General features: G+C 32.1%; 1 protein-coding gene across 8 annotated transcripts in view; it reads left to right on the forward strand.

Moving 5' to 3' along the window:
* LOC106468416 (Down syndrome cell adhesion molecule-like protein Dscam2) overlaps positions 1–19,379 on the forward strand; it is a 247,618-nt gene that overhangs the window by 178,470 nt on the left and 49,769 nt on the right. For all 8 annotated transcript variants that reach the window (XM_022397136.1, XM_022397176.1, XM_022397090.1 and 5 more), the window contains 9 exons: positions 1,411–1,575; positions 2,012–2,082; positions 3,015–3,252; positions 4,586–4,678; positions 5,934–6,119; positions 7,460–7,756; positions 11,350–11,538; positions 11,959–12,111; positions 17,218–17,321. In XM_022397136.1, coding sequence (XP_022252844.1) covers positions 1,411–1,575; positions 2,012–2,082; positions 3,015–3,252; positions 4,586–4,678; positions 5,934–6,119; positions 7,460–7,756; positions 11,350–11,538; positions 11,959–12,111; positions 17,218–17,321 — 1,496 coding nt within the window. The remainder of the gene's footprint in view (positions 1–1,410; positions 1,576–2,011; positions 2,083–3,014; positions 3,253–4,585; positions 4,679–5,933; positions 6,120–7,459; positions 7,757–11,349; positions 11,539–11,958; positions 12,112–17,217; positions 17,322–19,379) is intronic.

The raw sequence follows: 19,379 nt of genomic DNA on the forward strand, positions 1-19,379 counted from the left end.
CTTAAACTGAACTGTTGTGCAACATATCTATAATCCATTGTTTTTTTATCTTTCCGTTTAATACTTTTCTTAAAAACTCAGTAAACTAGTAATTGTGATAATATAGTTTTAGTCAATAATCGTCTTCATAACACGATTTTCAGATTCACTGAAGGTGGAATGAATGTTTTCCGAAACGATCAAACTTTGTCAATAAAATGTTTTGTGTTTTATAAGCCGTCTTCATCTTCATTATTAGACCTCGTTTTCCCCATCATGACTTTATTGTTGGTATAGCTTTAGTTTTACACATGTTGCAAATGTACTGAAGAACAAAAAAGAAAATGGAATCCGAGGCCAATCATATTGTTGTTTCTCAACAGTTTAATCTCGTCTGAAAAACAGAAATGAGACAACTAAAAAACTGAATAAAAAGCATTTTCACTTTGCTTACTTTTAGAAATTTTGAATTAAAAACGATAGAGTCATCTAGCAAAATGCATAACAATCCTCTCATCTCTTAATGCATAAGTAATATTTAATTTTAACTGCAGTAGATAGATGGCGCTACTTAGGCATCCAATTAAAAAATAAAACTGTGATATGCACTAGAAATACACAATGATAGATTGTGATATGGAAAATTTAGGTCGATAATCTATATACAACAGAACGAAGAGGCGCCAACATCGAATTCAATAAAGCATTGGCGTCGGCAATTTTTGTACCGAATGGATCAATGAAATTATGCTGCAGAAAGTTTAAAAGAGACGACTATGTCACAGTATCAACTACAAATTATTTAGCAGCTACACCATGAATTGAAAGATGTGCACAGTATTACATGCTTTCTTCCATCCTGTTTCGTTGGTAAATCATAGATGTCTCCAGAGAGTCGGAGGGCTTATGGGCATACAGAATATTTAAAAAAAAATTTGTACGTGAATTTTGGCAAAAGCAGTTGTATTTACCTCCGACCATAACCTTAAAGAAACGAATACTGTAAGTTTGAAGCAATCATATCACAAAGTTTTATAATTATATCAATGTTATCTAAGTTATTAATTTTAAGTTTGTTTTTAGATGTGATTATCTAAATTATTACAAAATTCGAGCCAGTTTATTAACGTAAAATATTTTTGTTGACCAATAAAAATTATAAACAGCCAGAAGCAAACAATAGAATTAAAACATTTTAATACATGCATCTACTTTCAATACTTGGTTTTAAATTCATATTTGCAATTTTTTGTTTGTTCATTCAACAACTGTATTTTTGAATATTATTATTCTCTTTTCATGGGCTCTAACATTGGTTGAAAGTAATTATTGGATTTTCAAGCATTGTTTTTAGATTTTTGCCTTAGATTTATTATACTTGTATTCTTAGTTCGTCTGGCAGATTATTTCATAGTTATTTTTTCTTTGAAGACGATTGGAACCATTGTTTGCAAATTAGCGTTTCTGGTTTCGAGACGTCAGCTACCATCAGAAATCTATTTCCGGTTTCTTCATATGACTTACGAATCATAGCTGAGAATTCGCTCGGTAAAAGTAAGCCGAGTGAAGTTTTAACCTTAGTTACAGCGGAAGAAGGTAAAAGAAAAATGCTCTTGTTGAAAGTCTCATTATTATTATTATTGGTTTATATAAACAGTTTAGCTTTTACTCAATGCTAAAGTTATGTCTATATGTACTTTGTATTCATAAATTATCTTAGTATGTATAGGAACACTGCCTATTTACTCAGTGTCAATGAAGTATTCTAATCATTAAAAAAGTGGATTGACTGTTAATATGAAGCAACCTCATTGATAACCATAACTGAAATGCTAGTTTTGCATATATTTGTCACTGAAGGGCCAACATTAACAATTTTAATAGGGAGTTTCGACACTCTTTATCCATTATCCTACACGATATTTCTACTAAAGCACTGCCTCTCTATTGGATTGTGTTATTTTATGGGTTAAGATTAATTTAATGATTTCAGTAAACAGTCTGATGTTGTGTTGTCTTTTTTTTTCAATAGTTCCTGGTGGTCCGCCATTAAACGTTAGAGTTGAAGCTAATGGAGCACATTCTTTAAAGGTCACATGGAAGGTACGATGCAACTCACAGTAATATAAGAACAAAAACTGAAGATATTTAATCCATTCTTAGCTTTATAAACACCAATCAACTCTCACCACTTACACTGTACTACCCCTATATAGCTTATAACGTCTACAAAGGCATTCATTTCATTAAAGAAAAATCGTCTTACATATATAGCTTTTGTGTATTAATGACATTTAAGAATTTAAAAAAGTCTCCACATACACCGTCCCACACACATAAAGATAAAAAACATAAATGGTCAGTTATCTTAATTATGTTTAGCTAATGGTTAACATTATAATTCACGATAGAGGCAAATTTCTAGCGTTATTAGCTGAAATAAGAAATTAGCGTTTTTATTTTGAACTTACATTTATGGTAATAATATAAACGACTCAGCGTTGTCATTAATTTGAGTTCCTACCCTAGGAGGTTTCAAATGTCATTGGTATTCAGACTCTTAAACCTGATCCAATATCATTTGAGTTGCGGGTTTTTTGTTATATTCCATCAAATTATTCAAGAAATGTATAAGTAAATAGTCATAGAAATTAAGTTTAATTAATACTTAATTCTAAACTTTAAGCTACAAGAATATTTTTGACATATTCTAGTGTAATTAGCTGAAGTGAGAAAGCTGTTTTTTTCACTTTCAGAGTAAATTTACAGTAACAAGAACTTATAATATTGTCAGTAATACAAACGTGGTACTTTATTTGAATATGTAGTAATGATTTCGAACTTTTTATCTCATACTCTAGTGAGAAATATCTGAGATACATTCATAAATGTATTTGAGATATATTTCAATTTTATTCTGTTTTGAAATAGATATTATTGAAATTAATATTACATACAAAATATAAAAAAAATGAACTGTAAGTTTAATCCTTGCAATAATATGTATCTGTATATGGTGTACTCTATCTCTCTAGCCTCCTCAAAAGCATTTACTCCACGGCAAGTTACAGGGTTACTATCTAGGATATAAGCAAAAAGACAGCATAGAATCATTCCAGTATAAAACTATATTGAGTCCTGGAAGTGGAGATGTGACAAGCTACCTTACAAACCTTCGACGTCTTACAACTTACAACATTCTAGTACAAGCCTACAATAACGCAGGAGCTGGACCTCAGTCTGATAAAATCCAGGCTACAACCTTAGAATCATGTTTGTAATTTCGATGGCTTTGAAAACAATCTTCGATGAATACATATTTGAAATGTCTTGATTTGTATTTTAAGAATGACCACATATAAATTATTATCTTCAGAAACCTTTGTTTAGGATCAGTATTTCAATTCGCAATCTTGAAAGACACGAGTTGCTCGTGAGCAATTTTTATTAATAGTATTTATTTATTATTTTAAACTAATTTAACTTTATCTAACTTAATAAGTTTCTAATTTTTACACTTTATTTGCTTTTATATTAATAAATAAAATATATATGAAAAACAAAAAATATAGTATTTATATTTGATCTCTTGTTTTGTATATATTTTTTTTTTTAACTTAAAATACAGAATAATAATACGCACAAAGCAAACAATGTCCTATAACTATTATAATAAAAACTGGCTTTCTAACTAAGACAAGAGGGCTTAAATTATTTTTTCTTAACTGCTTGATCTGAACATCGCGAGATAAACTTTCAAAGACGAAATTGAAAATACTTTGTACTGAAAACAACGCAACATCATACGTCAGTCGATACATTAAATTTTACTTTTCGATTGGCAAAAAATGATTTAGTATAAAACGTGAGAGAGAAAATTATTGGCGATTTGTGAAAGAAAAGATGTAACAGTTGGGCGCAGCAAATGAGTCTAATTTGCTAGTTTGTGACTCCCTAAACAATTAAGATTAAAGGTTAAAAAACATATATATTATAATAAGTAATTTACATTTAATACCGTACTTCAGAGAGGGAAGGTAAATAAATTAGAGAAGGGAAAAATCTTTAGAACAAATTTCACTAATTTCGAACTAGGGAAGATTGAGATTCTTTTAAATAGTTCCTTATAAAACTTCATTTATTAAGCACGTGATAATAAAGCATTTTAATTAAATTTTGAATGTAACTCAGTAAATGGTCATGACAAGCGCACTTTGACCTACCCTTTTAAATAGTTCCTTATAAAACTTCATTTATTAAGTACGTGATAATAAAGCATTTTAATTAAATTTTGAATGTAACTCAGTAAATGGTCATGACAAGCGCACTTTGCGAGAGGGTTAAGTGTATGTTTTGTTATTTTTTCAGATGTATGTCTTAAGTTAATTTATTACATTAGCCATGCTTATATCCTTGTGTAATGGTTGAAACGTATTAGTTCTAAAGGCTTTGTTTGAATGTGTCAAAATATTTGTTGATCAACTTTAATGCGATCAAAATTCATCCTATTTTCACGAAAAGTTGCTAATCTAGTAATCTACTTTACCAGTAATATGGAAAACATCCCCAGGAATTAAATATGATTTATCTTTTCATTTTTTCTTAGCTCCTCCTACCTCCCCGGGATTGGCAGTGGTATCGACAACATCATCATCTATTACTATCGAATGGGAGAAGAGCGGTGACTCTGAACTTAAAAGTAATAAAAAAATGAAAAATGAAAGATTTTGACAGATTAAGTGAATATACCATTATTTAAGTAAGGAAATTGCAAGATAAGGAAAGTGGAAAAATAAGTATTGTATATATGCAGGCAGTAGGGCATAGCGATTGAAAGCTTCTTTTTAGGAATATATTCTTTATTCGAATAAAAACATACTTTTGACTTTACTCACCTAATAAACTTAGCGACTCGGTATTATTAGGTGACTTAAAATACAGCCGGGTGTGGTCTTGAGGCTAGAGTGCTCGGAATGTGAATTTTAGGGTTTAGTTCGAGGCCCGATTACGCAAAATCGAGCTTTCCATGTTTTGGCTGTGCGCGCGCGTTATAAGACAGACGATCATATCTCACTATTCGATCAGAGAAGAAAAGCTCAAGAATTGGCGGTGGGTGCTGTTGAGTATGTCTTCCCTTCTAACCTATCAGTAACACTATATTAGGGACTGCTATGCTCAGATAGCTTTTTGTCTAACTTTGCGCAAATATTCTCAAACAAACAGACTCAAAAGATAAATAGGTTGTTATCCTTGATAAACACAGAATCTTAAACTTTTGATTCGATTAAAGTTTTGTGGATAAAATTATTTTAAGGGTCTTATAATTTTAATTTTTTTTGTCGTTTGTTTTTAAATTTTATGTTAGAAATTTTAGATGTACCATCTCATCGTTCAAGAAGAAATCTGGGTGCGATATAGGACTAAATTTTGTCATTCGCTATTGCTTACTCAGTTTAAGTATTCTTATATTGATATAATACTTCTAAAATATTTTTCGTTACTGCGGAAACCACTCTTTTTTTCTTTCAAAGAACAACAACAACAACAACAGAAAATCTCTATTGTAGTGTTTCTCTTCCTAAGAAATGCAGGCCCGGCATAGCCAGGTGGTTAGGGCGCTCGACTTGCAATCTGAGGGTCGCGGGTTCGAATCCCCGCCCCACCAAACATGCTCGCCCTTTCAGCCGTGGGAACATTATAATGTGACGGTCAATCCCACTATTCGTTGGTAAAAGAGTAGCACAAGAGTTGGCGCTGGGTGGTGATGACTAGCTGCCTTCCCTCTAGTCTTACACTGCAAAATTAGGGACGGCTAGCGCAGATAGCCCTCGTGTAGCTTTGCGCGAAATTCAAAACAAACAAACCTAACAAATGCTAATTTTGTGATTTCTCGACTAAGGCAGTATGGATTTGTTTCAGTAACAACCATTTCTTTTATACTTATTTATCTCTAGATTATATTGTTCACTACAAGGCAGAAGAAAAAGGTTGGATGAAAGAAAGAATAACTACGAAAACTCACAAATACACTCTAAAAAGCCTTCAGTGTGGTACCCGTTACAGACTTTACATGACAGCATCCAACAGCCTTGGCACAGGAGAACCAAGTTCAACAGTTATAGGCCGAACCAAAGGAGGAGGTAACTAGTTAGTCTCTAACTTGATGGCTGTTCATGTTTTAGAAAATTGTTTGCACTGCATTATAATTACTTCATGATTGCTCCACCTTAATAACCACACCCTTTTTTATTTTCATCCAAAACTATCATACGGTAAAGAAAAGATTACACTAAGATAAAAATTAGAGACCCACTTTAAAAACATTGAACATTTAATTTACGTCTTTTACCCCTCAAGTTTCCGACTTGGTTACATACTATTCATTACTAGTGATGTTCATAAGCTGTATCATATTAAGTAATTTTATATAAAATTCTGTCAGAACACTCATTGTAAAGAGGTAACAAAAAATTTGGGTGGCATCATTATTCTTTTATACAAAATACACAGAAACCCCTTCAGTAATTAATGGGAGTAATTTTAATATTGACAGTATTTTTGCTCATTTTTCGTGATTCATATGCTGTTGTAGATCTGTAACCAAAAAAGTCATGAACCCACAAACAATTTGATGCGTATCTATCTATCTATCTATATATATATATATATATATATATTATACTGTAAACACCCAGTTGAAAGCGAATTGAATAAACGAAATCTTATATGAGTTAAGAAAAACTTAATCACTATTATAGTAAAGAAAAAACTGATAAAAAACGTTGATACTTATAAAAGTAAATTTATAATAAAACAATCTGATTTGAGGGAAAACAACTATATTTTTGCTGTTTTATATTCAAATGTTATTTCTTTACTTTTTCTTTTTTTCTCATACAAATATCATTTTCTGAGAAAATTATTCTTTCTTGCGAATAACTATAAAGTTACTGTTGATGTTTATGCTGTGAACACGTTTTAGAAATTATTAAAAGGTAAGAGTATGGTACAATGTATTTTATATGTTGAATGTTTGAAGGATGGGTTAAGGTCTTCTTCATCAAATAAAATCGTATGTTTGATTAAATATTATGAATTTATTATTAAAGCATACCCAACTTTGTTGACCTGTCATGCTGGTTTACTTCTAGTCGGGATATTATATGTAGCACGAGTAGTTAAGACATTTTTTACAGATTTCTATTGTAAACTATCTTTTACAGTGAAATCGGCCATTGAAAATTTACGTCAAATGGCAAATCTTCAAACTAATTCCACTCAAAGTCGTAAAAGTTCTTATAAGTTAATACCATTTTAATGTATGGCTATTTAGTATTCACAAATACTTTAAATAAAAACGGTACACCCGTTACTTTTCAAATGGTTTTGTATTTAAAAAGTAAATCTTTTTTTTGTTTGGGTCACCAACAACCTAGCTAACATGCATATATATATACTTTATTCTTTCATAATCTATTAGCTCCTGTGTCTCCACACAAGAGAACGTTTCTGTTAATAAACGCAACTTCTGTGACTTTAAACACGAGTTCCTGGGAAGATGGAGGTTGCCCTATACAATATTTCTCCATTCGATATCGGCCCACTTTTCATCATGTGTGGAATACTGTAGCTTCTCGAATGATGGCGCTGCAGAAGTTCTTGAAAATAGGACATCTAGCGCCTGGTCGGGAATACAGTCTCTTAGTTAGTGCACATAATGAAGCAGGGACTACGGAAGCTGAATATACATTTCAGACGTTGAACTACACGTTCTTTGGTAAACTGAATTTTATTTCAAATGTGAATTATAAAGACAGTGGATTTATTATTAATACAGTTGATGCTCATCTCATTTATGACTCGTATCTGTTGCTTGAGGCTTATCCTTTTGTATTTTAATTTGAAAAATGTCTACTCCCTAGCTTGGACGGTAAATGTAGGATACTCAATACAATTTTATTAAGAATTTTTGAATATTCTTTAAAGACTGTTTTTGTCAAGTAAAAACAATACGAAAACAAATTACACCTTGTCTTTCAAAATATTTTGTTAAATAAAAGTTATATATTTTGATCAAGGACATAAAAATAATAACAAAATATTCCACCTTTGTTATTGGTTTCTTAATGACCAGAATGAAACTTTATTGATTTTCAACGGTTTGTCTTCTTAAGCGCAAAACTACACAAGGGGTGATCTGCACTGTGTCCACTGCATGAAATCGAACTCCGAATTTTATTGTTATAATCTCACGAGCTTACCGCTGAGGCATCGGACGGCAAGCTGCAACGGAAGTAGTAAAAAAAAACTAACTTATATTTGAACAAAATTAAAAAATAATAATTATGTTTTGTTTGTTTGTTGTAAGCACAGGGCGACATAATCAGCTATCTGTGATATATATATACCATGGGTATCGAAACCCTATTTTTAGCGTTTTAAGCCCACTAACTTATCGCTGAGTTACCGAAGGATAATTAATTAAGAAAAGAGATTTAGCTGAAATATAAAACAGTAATAACTAAATATCAAAGTGTTACTTCAAATCCACTTGTTGGCTCCGAGGGATGACAATGGGCTTATAATGATAAAAATCGGGCTTCAGTACTCGCGATGAGCAGAACACAGATAGTATATTATGTAGCTAAGTGCTTTACAACAAACAAACAAGTTTCTTAAAATAAACTACAAATGCCCACAAGTAAACATAATATTAATAAATAAGCACACAAACACGTGCTTTTGAATTCGTAATGAACCAAGACAATACATAGTGATTTTACAAAAACGTAAAATAAAACGGCAAATTAAAGACATAAAAACACGTCTGCAAACTTCACAACTTTTCCAGAAATATCCTAAGAGTATCAGGTATTTTATCTTACAATCCTAAGTTAATCTCAGAGTGCGTGTTTATATAGTACATTTTTTGTCCATTTGTTCCATTGGCAACACACAAATGACACCTACATTATTCCTTAACAGCTTAAAGTCTTTTAAAGATACAGTTTTGGGACGCGAAGGAAACATTATTTAATAAAACCAAAGCTACATGCATTTACATGAATTAGGAAATGATGTAAGTGTCGCACACTAATATGACATTTCTAAGCTCCCGCCCATACTAATTTTAATTCCTAATTTATGTTTCACTAATAGAGTGGGCGTGGACCAATGATAAGCCGGCCTGACTGTGTGTCCAATCGCCCATGGTTGGCGTTTCTTTAGCACAAAAACGAAAATAAAAAATTGTATTCCCAACTTTGGAGTCAAGAGTAAATTATAAGAACGAAAATCAACTATTCACTTGAAGTAGCCTAAGAGTTGATCGTGAAAGCTGTTGACTAACTACTGTCTCCCTTGTCTATCAGTTAAAAGTGAGGGACGGCTAGCACAAATAACTTTTGTAACTTTATGCGAATAACCGAAACAAATAAAGACGTATTTTACTAACTTTTTTTGCTTGTTTTCTTACAATAATTAGTTGTAGTGTCATTATACTTGAAAGAATATGTGGGAATGATTTTGTATTTTGTGGATTCTGCACGCTCTCCTGGTCTTACGTCATTACATTTTGTCTTTTAGGTTGGGGAGCGTGGCCTAAAGGTTAATGTGCTAGGACTGTGGATCCGAGGATTCGTGGTTCGCGATTCGTTACTGCAAAAACGCACTTCGCACTTTAGGACTGTAGATGCGTTATAAGAGTGACTGTCAAATCTCACTATTGGTCATACAAAATTTACAGATGGATGCTGTTGACTAACTTATTCCCTTTAGTCTATCGCTTCAAACTTATTTACATATAGCACTTTGTGTAGCCTTGAGGGAAAATTGCAGATATTAAATGTTACTATTTTACTTTGGTTGCAGCTCTGTTTTGTAGTATTTGATATGCTATGTTGTGGATGCTGTTCTGATTCTTTCCTTCAACTTTTCCAGGTCACACCAAATACTTAATGTATCCCTAAAATAGAATTTTCTTTATTTGTTTCAAATTTTTTGAACAGGTGCAATGAAAGGACTTAAGAAAATCAGGGCAGTCCACGACTTTGACATTGTACAGAATTGGATTACCATGAAACAAGGAAAATTATATACAAACAATCGTAAAAAGAACTGCATTTTTGCAGCAGAGCAATCAATATATTTTAATCCTACGTGGCGAAATCCCCTGCTTTGTATGATCCACTATAATCTTAATGACTTACTCATAATACAAATTATATAACATGAATTTTCATCTTACATCTGAAGGCGACAGGTGGTAAATCATACACTCTGTAGTATTTTGAATAAGTTAATACGAGATGAATGGCACTTGAACCTCCTGAGGTTAGATACGCACATGATACTTTTTTATTGAAAGTTATACAAAATTACGCGTTTTATACTCATGTGTATCTGATGATATTTAGAATTTTGATCTCGGGAGAGGATTTGAAATATATTTTTGCCTATATTCTTAAATTTAATCTCCGTAGCTCACATTAGCAAAACGAAAATAATGATTCTTGAGCTAGAGTACTAGCACATTTTATCTCTCACATGCCATGAAGACTTCATATTCGATATGCTAGTGGTTATGAATCGTGCACTCAAAGAAGATCAGGATACTATATTAGTCCCGCTTCCCCATTTCACTACTAAACTTAGTTTTGTATCAGGCTTGTAGAAATAGAAAAAGGGAAAAAAAGATAAACACAATGATACTTTAATATTTAAATAACTGTACTATAGAGAGCTATGATACACCTTAAATATGGCAGTTGTATGAGTCTCCATTATAAATATTTAGTAGATAAGTTGTACTGTAATATTTGCATCATGCCATTCTTTTAATATGTATTGTACTATAGAGAGCTGTGATACACCTTAAATATAGCAGTTGTATGAGTCCCCATTAGAAATATTTAGTAGATAAGTTGTACTGTAAGATTTGCATCATGCCATTCTTTTAATATGTATTGTACTATAGAGAGCTATGATACACCTTAAATATAGCAGTTGTATGAGTCTCCATTAGAAGTATTTAGTAGATAAGTTGTACTGTAAGATTTACATCATGCCATTCTTTTAATATGTATTGTACTATAGAGAGCTATGATACACCTTAAATATAGCAGTTGTATGAGTCTCCATTAGAAATATTTAGTAGATAAGTTGTACTGTAAGATTTGCATCATGCCATTCTTTTAATATGTATTGGAAATAATGTTCTTGTTGTTGTTTTTGTATTTTAGGAAAGATACTTTGAGCTTAATATATATATATATATTTCATTGATTGTTTGATTCAGCCTAACAATTCTTGTTACTGAAACGCTGTGTGTTGTTTCAAGAAGATTTACTGGTATTCTATAATTACATAAAGCCTCAGCAGCAACGTTGCCTCCGCCAGCAAAGCCTCCAGCAGGCTGGGATTCAACTTTACCCTTTTACAGAAACCTGACTGTGATATTACCGGTAATATTTTCCATCATCGTGCTTCTAGTGGTCACCATTGTTGTTTTAGTGTGCTTGAAAAGGCAGTCAGATGACAGCACAGGGAATAGCAGCGGAGGTGATTAATCTTGTTTTTGGTTTAGGTAATGCAGCATAAAAGCTGAATCAAATAGCCAGTTTTTTCTCTAAGGTTGTATAAAACTTGCTTGTAAAATTGATATATTATATTTTGGATTAGTTTGATATAGGAATGTAAATGCTATGTGAGGTATTCTTGCATCACGTCAACACTTTTGACGCGAGATTACAATCCATTGAGCTAAGCTTTAATGTTCGAAAGAAATTTATGAAATCACTAATGTTGCATGTTTGAATTATTTAGTTTTACGTATGACTCCTTCTCTGGAATAAATCAAGATGTGAGTTGTAATGTGTTTTACTTGTAGGATTATATTATTCTTTTGTTTAGATTTCGTTTTATAAATACATTTTCTCCTTTTTTTTAAATATTAAATAGTTTTTATTATATTAATTTCAGATGGTCAACCACGAAAGAGTAGACAAGTTGAAAACGTGGGAATGGCAGAGTTTCCCCAGAAACCACCGAAAGAAATGGAACCAATTTATAAGCCATCTTACTATTCATCACCGACTAGAAAGCCTACCCCTGTTGCCGCTAGAGGTCGAATGCGTAAGTTTATTTACCCAATTTCAAGTTTTCAATAAATGTATACCACAAGGTTTTCTTTTACTTTAATAAAGACATTAGCCATGCTTTAATATTTTAATATGAGTATTGGAATGGTATAGCGGGGTATAGATTCAATCGGGAATCGAAGTAAGTTGTTTTAGTTCAAATGATTTTGATTTTTTCATATTTTTGTTATATATATCAGAGACAGGAGTTCTGGCGCTGTCTTGAGAAAGTTGGAACATTTAGCATTGTTTCTATATAAACAAAATATTATCCTAGAAATTTATTTAGGAACCGACAAACATAATCGGGAAAACATTACTAAAATCTGTATTACTGGATAATATAAAATTTATCAGAAAAATATATCAGCCTCATGACTAATTAGCATAACACATTGTTTCTATGGCATACACAGAACCTTAACAAGGATTTGAGAGACCTTGGGACAAAATTTTCCTATAAGGGGCCTATATATCCACTGAACTTTCACTACAAATAGCAAAAGTAGTTATTTTGGTTTTGTTTTGTATATTTCGCACAAAACTACACGATGGCTATCTGCGCTAGCCATCCCTAATTCAGCAGTGAAAAATTAGAGGGAAAGCAGCTAGTCAGCATTATCCACCTATAACTCTTGGGCTACTCTTTTATCAACGAATAGTGGGATTGACAGTCACATTATAACGTTCCTACGACTGAAAGGGCGAGCATGACGCAAAGGTACAATAGTTTCCTTTCATTTATAATCGGAGCGTGGCTCAATGGTTATTATGCAGGACTAAAGATCTGCGGATTATCGTTCGCGTCCCAATAGCGCAAAAAGTAAATCACGCTCCGAAGTTGGGTCCGTGGGTACGTTATTAGGGTGACGGTCAAATTCCACTATTCGGTCAGACAGTTATAGCCCTAGAAGCAGTGGTTGTTGTTTTTTATTAGTTTAACTGTCTTCCTTTCATTCTATCAGCTTACAGTTAAAGGAGATTAACTCAGGCAACTCTTGAGTATCTTTGCACGAGTAACAGAAAAAAAAACTTATTCCTTTTTCCCCAACCCTCCTCTGTCACCGAAATAATAATGACAAAAAAAATATTTTCACAACAAATCATACGAGAATTTTAAAATTATTGCAATCCAATAATGGTTTTAGTTAATATCGCTTGAAAATTATTCTTGCGTGACTTCTCAGAAAGCAAAGACCAATTAGAATTTCTTGGGGGATAAACAAGTTGTTATTTTCTCTTTCTAAACATCACTGAGACCATTCCCAAATACTAATCCAACATTGCTAAATCTTTTGCTTTAAATTCAAAATGTAAGTAAATTAATTACGAAAAATAATAGTAACACAATCGGATCTTATCTTTACGCTAAGGATTGAGCAAGTTTTGAAATTCTCTCTTTAAAATCTATTTGTCTTTGTAAGTATAAAATTTCATAGGGAACAATTGTTTCTTTCTTGTTATAACTCAGTGTTTTATATTGTTTTATAGCATCTCAATATTAATATAATGAGAGATAACATTATTATTTCTGTAAATAAGACCTGTCATGGTCTGGTGTTAGGGCGCTCGATACCTTAACTGTAGATGGGGGGTTCGAATCCTGTCACCAAACATACTATCCCTTTCAGCCATAGGGGTGTTATAATGTGACGGTCAATTTCACTTTTCGTTGATAAAAAATGTAATACAAGAGTTAATGGTGAATGGTATTAATTAGCTGCCTTTCCTCTGGTCTATCATTTCTAAAGTAAAGACTGCTAGCGCAGCTAGCCGTCGAATAGCAGGTTTACGGTCTTACATTGCTAAAAATCTGAGTTTCAATTCCTTGCGGTCAACAGAGTACAGATAACCCATCATATAGGTTTTTGATATAAAACACATAAGTTTCAGCAGACTTTTTACATCCTACTACTTTAGAACTTTGAGAAATTACCTAAGTTAACCTTACACCACTGGACATATAAGACCAAGTACAACTGCCACCAAAGCTTTCATTGAACTCCTATTATTGTTTTATAATATGTAGCCTGAGCCTGTAGGCATCTCCAGCAAAAATCACTAAGAAAACTCAATTCAAGGGGAGACAGTAAAATAATATAGGTTTTCTAGATTTATTTGCTATTAATTTGCTGATTACCGATTCAACAATCTAAACGTTTTCAAGTCTATATTAAATTCGTTATTATGTATAAATATATATATATATTATGTTCTTTTTTTAAACAAACAGTATGGTAATCAGTTTTCGAGCCGTTAGCCTGTGAAAAATATCGCATTTTTATAACCCATACAGGTTGAGAACTACACTGAATAAAATATATCAAAATTCAGTTATATTCAAACTTTAAATGATATACAAACTAGCATCTTCAGAATACAAACAAGGATATTTCACGCATTAGGCACAGTAGTTATTTAGCTGTAGGCCATTTGTTAACAAAAACAACTATAGAACAAAATTTTTAAACTCTCGTTATGTCGATAATAATGTCGATTTGTTGTTTAATTGGTAGTATTCAGACACTTGTAATTGGCTCCCACCTATACTATTATTTTCAATAAAATAATATGCAAAGTATTATCACCAAGACAATGCCAAAAATATCACCAACATACTTTTTCACGCTTCATCTGGTCGTGATCTTGTTATATTATTGGTGCTTAATTAAACCAACGCTTGTCATGTAGGTGCAAAAGCTTAATATGAGATCAAAACCTATGTAATTAAAAGGACAATATGTGTCAGTCAGACCGTGAGTGTATGCGTGCTAGCTAACGTAGAAACCTAATATTTCTATTGGCTAATTGTGCAGTTGTACTTTTATGTTTATAGATGTGCAAAAGTGAACGACGTTTAACATACATTGTTCTATACAAGTGTAAAACTACGTCGTTTGTAACAATAACTATAAAGACAATTACTTCAGTAACATAAAATAAAATGCAAGGCTTATATATAAGCAATACCATTACATCTCAACATAAATTCCAACAGGCACCTAAAAATTGACAATTAAGGCTAAAGTTTAAGTACTCTTCCGAGTCTTCGTAAGCGAAGCACGAATTTACTCACTATATAATCAATGATATGTAAATGGGATTTAGATTCATAAACACGAAATAAATTTACACACAAACACATAATGACAGTTGAATTTTACATTTCTTGATACCACAATTCACTATTTTGTAACTAGTATGCGTTTCCAACTCCCTCAATAAAGGCGCTTAAAAATCGACAATTAAGTTTCAAGTTTATATACCACTTTCTACGCGAAGAACGAGTTTACCCGCTAGGCGGCTTGGGAAATAACATATTATACCATTTTTATTATTGATAGCAGTGAACCAGACGTTTTGTTAATATTTTAGGGAAGAGTAAAAAGAGTTGATACCATTATGAAAGAAAAATGAATGAAATAACGACAAACAAAGATAGTTGATTGTTACACTTCTTGATACCACGATTTTATTAATTCACTATTTTATCAATACTTCGATTAAGAAGAAACATTAAGATCTTAGCCTAAGATAGTGATTATCCAGAAAGACAAGGTGTTTATACAAATAAACTTTTGTGTACACTATACAGAGTTATATTTCGTTTATAGTCACTACATGATTTTACACTTCTTTACATTAAATCTAAATACACTCCATATTATGTTTCGTTCATGTCTTACTAAGTAATACAGCAATAGCATTATTTAAAGGATTTATCTATTTAAAACATATACCCATCTTATATATATAGTATTCCACTTATTATTGCTGCATGACGAAGAAACAAAATGTATTACATTTGTTAAATTTTTAATGAACCTCGCTACATATCTTATTATTTTATTGCTGCAAATGAATGTTAAGTATATTAAATGTTATAGCAAAAAAAAATCGAACAGATAACTACTAAACATAATATAAGAAAAACCTATTAATATTAGTTTTATTAAACTTTGTTTGTCTTCATTCCTTTTGGAGCCTGTTGCACGCAAGAAATTAACCTAAAGAATAAAATCAGTCGCTTTGAGATTCTTTATTATTAGTTACAAATAACATGATATGAAAAGCATTGATTGACTGTAAAATAAAGTTAAGATAACTAGTACAAAATATCTGCATGCAACTATGGGGTTGAACCCCCCTCATGATTCACAGAGGCCCCAGTGTTCTGATCAAGATTCTCCATTATCCCCAATTGCTTCATAGCTACCACAAAAGGGAGTCCTACCAGAAACAAAATGTTAGAACACCCGCTGTGGTAACTGTGAGTACATGTGCCACGTTTGGTCCCTCTAGATTATGACTGGGAGTACGAACACAGTTTCATACCTGACACTCCTTGGATCTCAGAGTTACCTGGAATATAAACTGATTCCACATACGAGTTTAACGATCCTGAAAATCTACCTCTTGATCCCATCATGCCTGGGTGGCCTTCCGAGCGCGTTTCAGTACCGCCCCTTTCCCCGGTATGAAGCTACGTCATTTAGATAAGGAACCTTTCTTCCAGGTCCACCTGCTAGATCCAAAACTGTGAGAGGAGTTCGTGGACAAACTGACAAACTTGTAGTTTATAGTAGGGGTATGACTCATATGACAGTGTTAATTATGTGCACGTATTGTTTAATTCATGGTGCAAGAGTGCGAGTAGTGGATTGAACTGTTATCCTAGTTGTACGAGTATATAGTATTCAGAATTTCTAATAAGACCTTAAGTTTTGTATCTCCAAAAGATTGTAAGTCGATTGCAATTCGAAAATGAATAAATTGAAAACTTTTACAAAATAATGAAATTGCTTGCTAGATTTATATTTACAAAAAATAAAAACAATATTATATTAAAAGGTTTGCCCCCAGCGATGCACATTTATCGAAATAAATCAAATTTTCAATGAGCATGGAAAAGATATGGTATGCTTAATTTTTTTTAAAATATTACCGGACTTTAAAAGTTAATTCCGTATTAAAAGTAAAATAATATCTTACTAACACGTTTAAAGTATACTTATAAATTGAGTTTTTTAATTGCCCATCCGCTAATAATACCGATACAACAACTTCGTTACTGTAGTATTGATCAACATTTTCGTTTCAGGTCGGAGAGACGAGACCCATGAGTATGCTGAGCCCTATGCTTCTGTACCACCTCCACGATGTGTTGTAGACGAGGGCAGCTGCCCAGTAATGATATCTATGGCTGTAGGTAACCTTCTGATCTCTAGCATATTAGTTTGAGCTATATACCAATGATATCAAAACTGACCAAAAAAACATTTTTTCATGAATTAACCCGAGAATGACCATGTATCCGATTGTTAAATTCATTTTTCAGAACTATGAACTATTTATGTATCAAATTTCTTATTGGATCATGACTTTTTTGCATGGCTACAGGATCCCTTATAAGTGAGGAAACGATACATTATAATCATTATAAGTAAGAATGCAAACACAATATAATAAATGAGCTATGTCCATTACTGGATTAATTTTCAGTTCTGATCTATATAAGTAGCTTGCTTTGATCAGCTTTTTTCTTTTTGTTGGTTATCTATAGGTTATCTGTAATGTGCCCACCTCGAGCATTGAAACCCGATTTTTTTAGCGTAGTTAATTCTTAGAGTTGCTTCTGAATCACTGGAGAGGGGGCGACTTGATCAGAATTGAATATTAATAGAGTTTAAGTGACATACAAATTTTCCTATTACTCCATAAAATTGATAATTAATCATTAATATTCCAGTCCTAAGTAGTTCTAAGATAAGCAGAAAGGCATAATGTCGCCAAGCATTCTTGTAGTGGTTGATATATGGTTTGAATTTTCCACCTCTTCCAAATACCTACCTTCACGAAAAACACGCTGAGCAAATTTCATTTGGTAACCATTCATATGTGGATCATAATGGATGCATAAATATCATTATGAAGGTTTTGCAAAAATGATTATCAGCACTTTTATGAATAATTTAATGAAGAGAGAGTTTGTCACAATCCAACATCAACATCATCAACCGACCTAGATTATTATTTTGCAAATTATTTAAATGTCATATATTTCAATTTTGGTTAATTTTCGATTCCAACAAAAACGCTAATATATATCATTGCTACTTCTGGCTACATGCTCTGTAATTTGACAAAGTCTCATAGTATGTTTAGTAATTCTTATATTATCTTTAATTTGATTATTTCAATTATAGTATAAGTATTTTTACTTTTTATTGCCTGATTATATTATTCATTTATTTTATTATTTATTACTGTTTTTTATTTCTATAAACATTAAGTTTTTGTTGTACTATCTGCACTGCCTTGCCACCCGATTCTGTAGTTAATCTGTAACATGTGTTGCAGGTACTAAGCTCGTCTACATTAACACTGTTAAAGCCGTTCATTCGTCACCATACATTGTTAAGAAGGGTTATATAAAGTTTTTCACACACTAGTTTTACGATTTTCATGGAATAGGGGGTCGGTTATAACTGCAAACAACTAGTTTTTATGTGTTTTGTAAATAGCTGTATTATCTTAATATTAGTTTCATTAACTGTATTGGTTAAAATGTTTATAATATATAGTACTTATTTTTTATATATATTTTTCTTAATAGAATTATTTTACACAGATATCTTGGTATATGAATTTAGAACTAAACTAAATTTCCTAAACTAGCCAAACCTCATGAGATATTATTGGGATTATGGCCAAAAATATCGCTAACAGTGAGGTGTACACAACTTATAAATCAATGGATTCTACGCAATATACATTAAATTAGCTATATTAATTACTGGGTTGATTTTTATTTCGGAACTATGTAGTTGGCCTGCTTTGATGAGAACTCAAAAATAGTTATCTTAGCCTTGATAAGTAATACAATATTTAAACATAACTCCCTTAATGTTAATTAAGCGCAACTAGAAACTAATCTCCTAAATGACTATTCAAAACTTAAGTCTTCGCACCAATAATCATTATTCTGCAGATAACTGTTCTTGAGATATTTTTTTGCAACTGCGCATACAATTTTACTGGCACAACCAATGTTTTTGTGCACTGCATATCCATAATTTGAAGTAATAAAGATTTGATAATCATCAATTCATCGACTGCCACCATTAATCATCCTGGTTAAATATCTGTGTGAAAGAATTCAGTTAGACACATTTTCCCACAATGAATGTTGATATTTTTCAGCCTAAAGAGATACAAACAGTGTCTCACGTTTGAAGCCGGACTGTCTTTAACTTGCTTGTC

This window comes from Limulus polyphemus, unplaced genomic scaffold (genome assembly GCF_000517525.1).
Source record: "Limulus polyphemus unplaced genomic scaffold, Limulus_polyphemus-2.1.2 Scaffold3, whole genome shotgun sequence".
In the NCBI taxonomy this organism is placed as follows: Eukaryota; Metazoa; Arthropoda; class Merostomata; order Xiphosura; family Limulidae; genus Limulus; species Limulus polyphemus.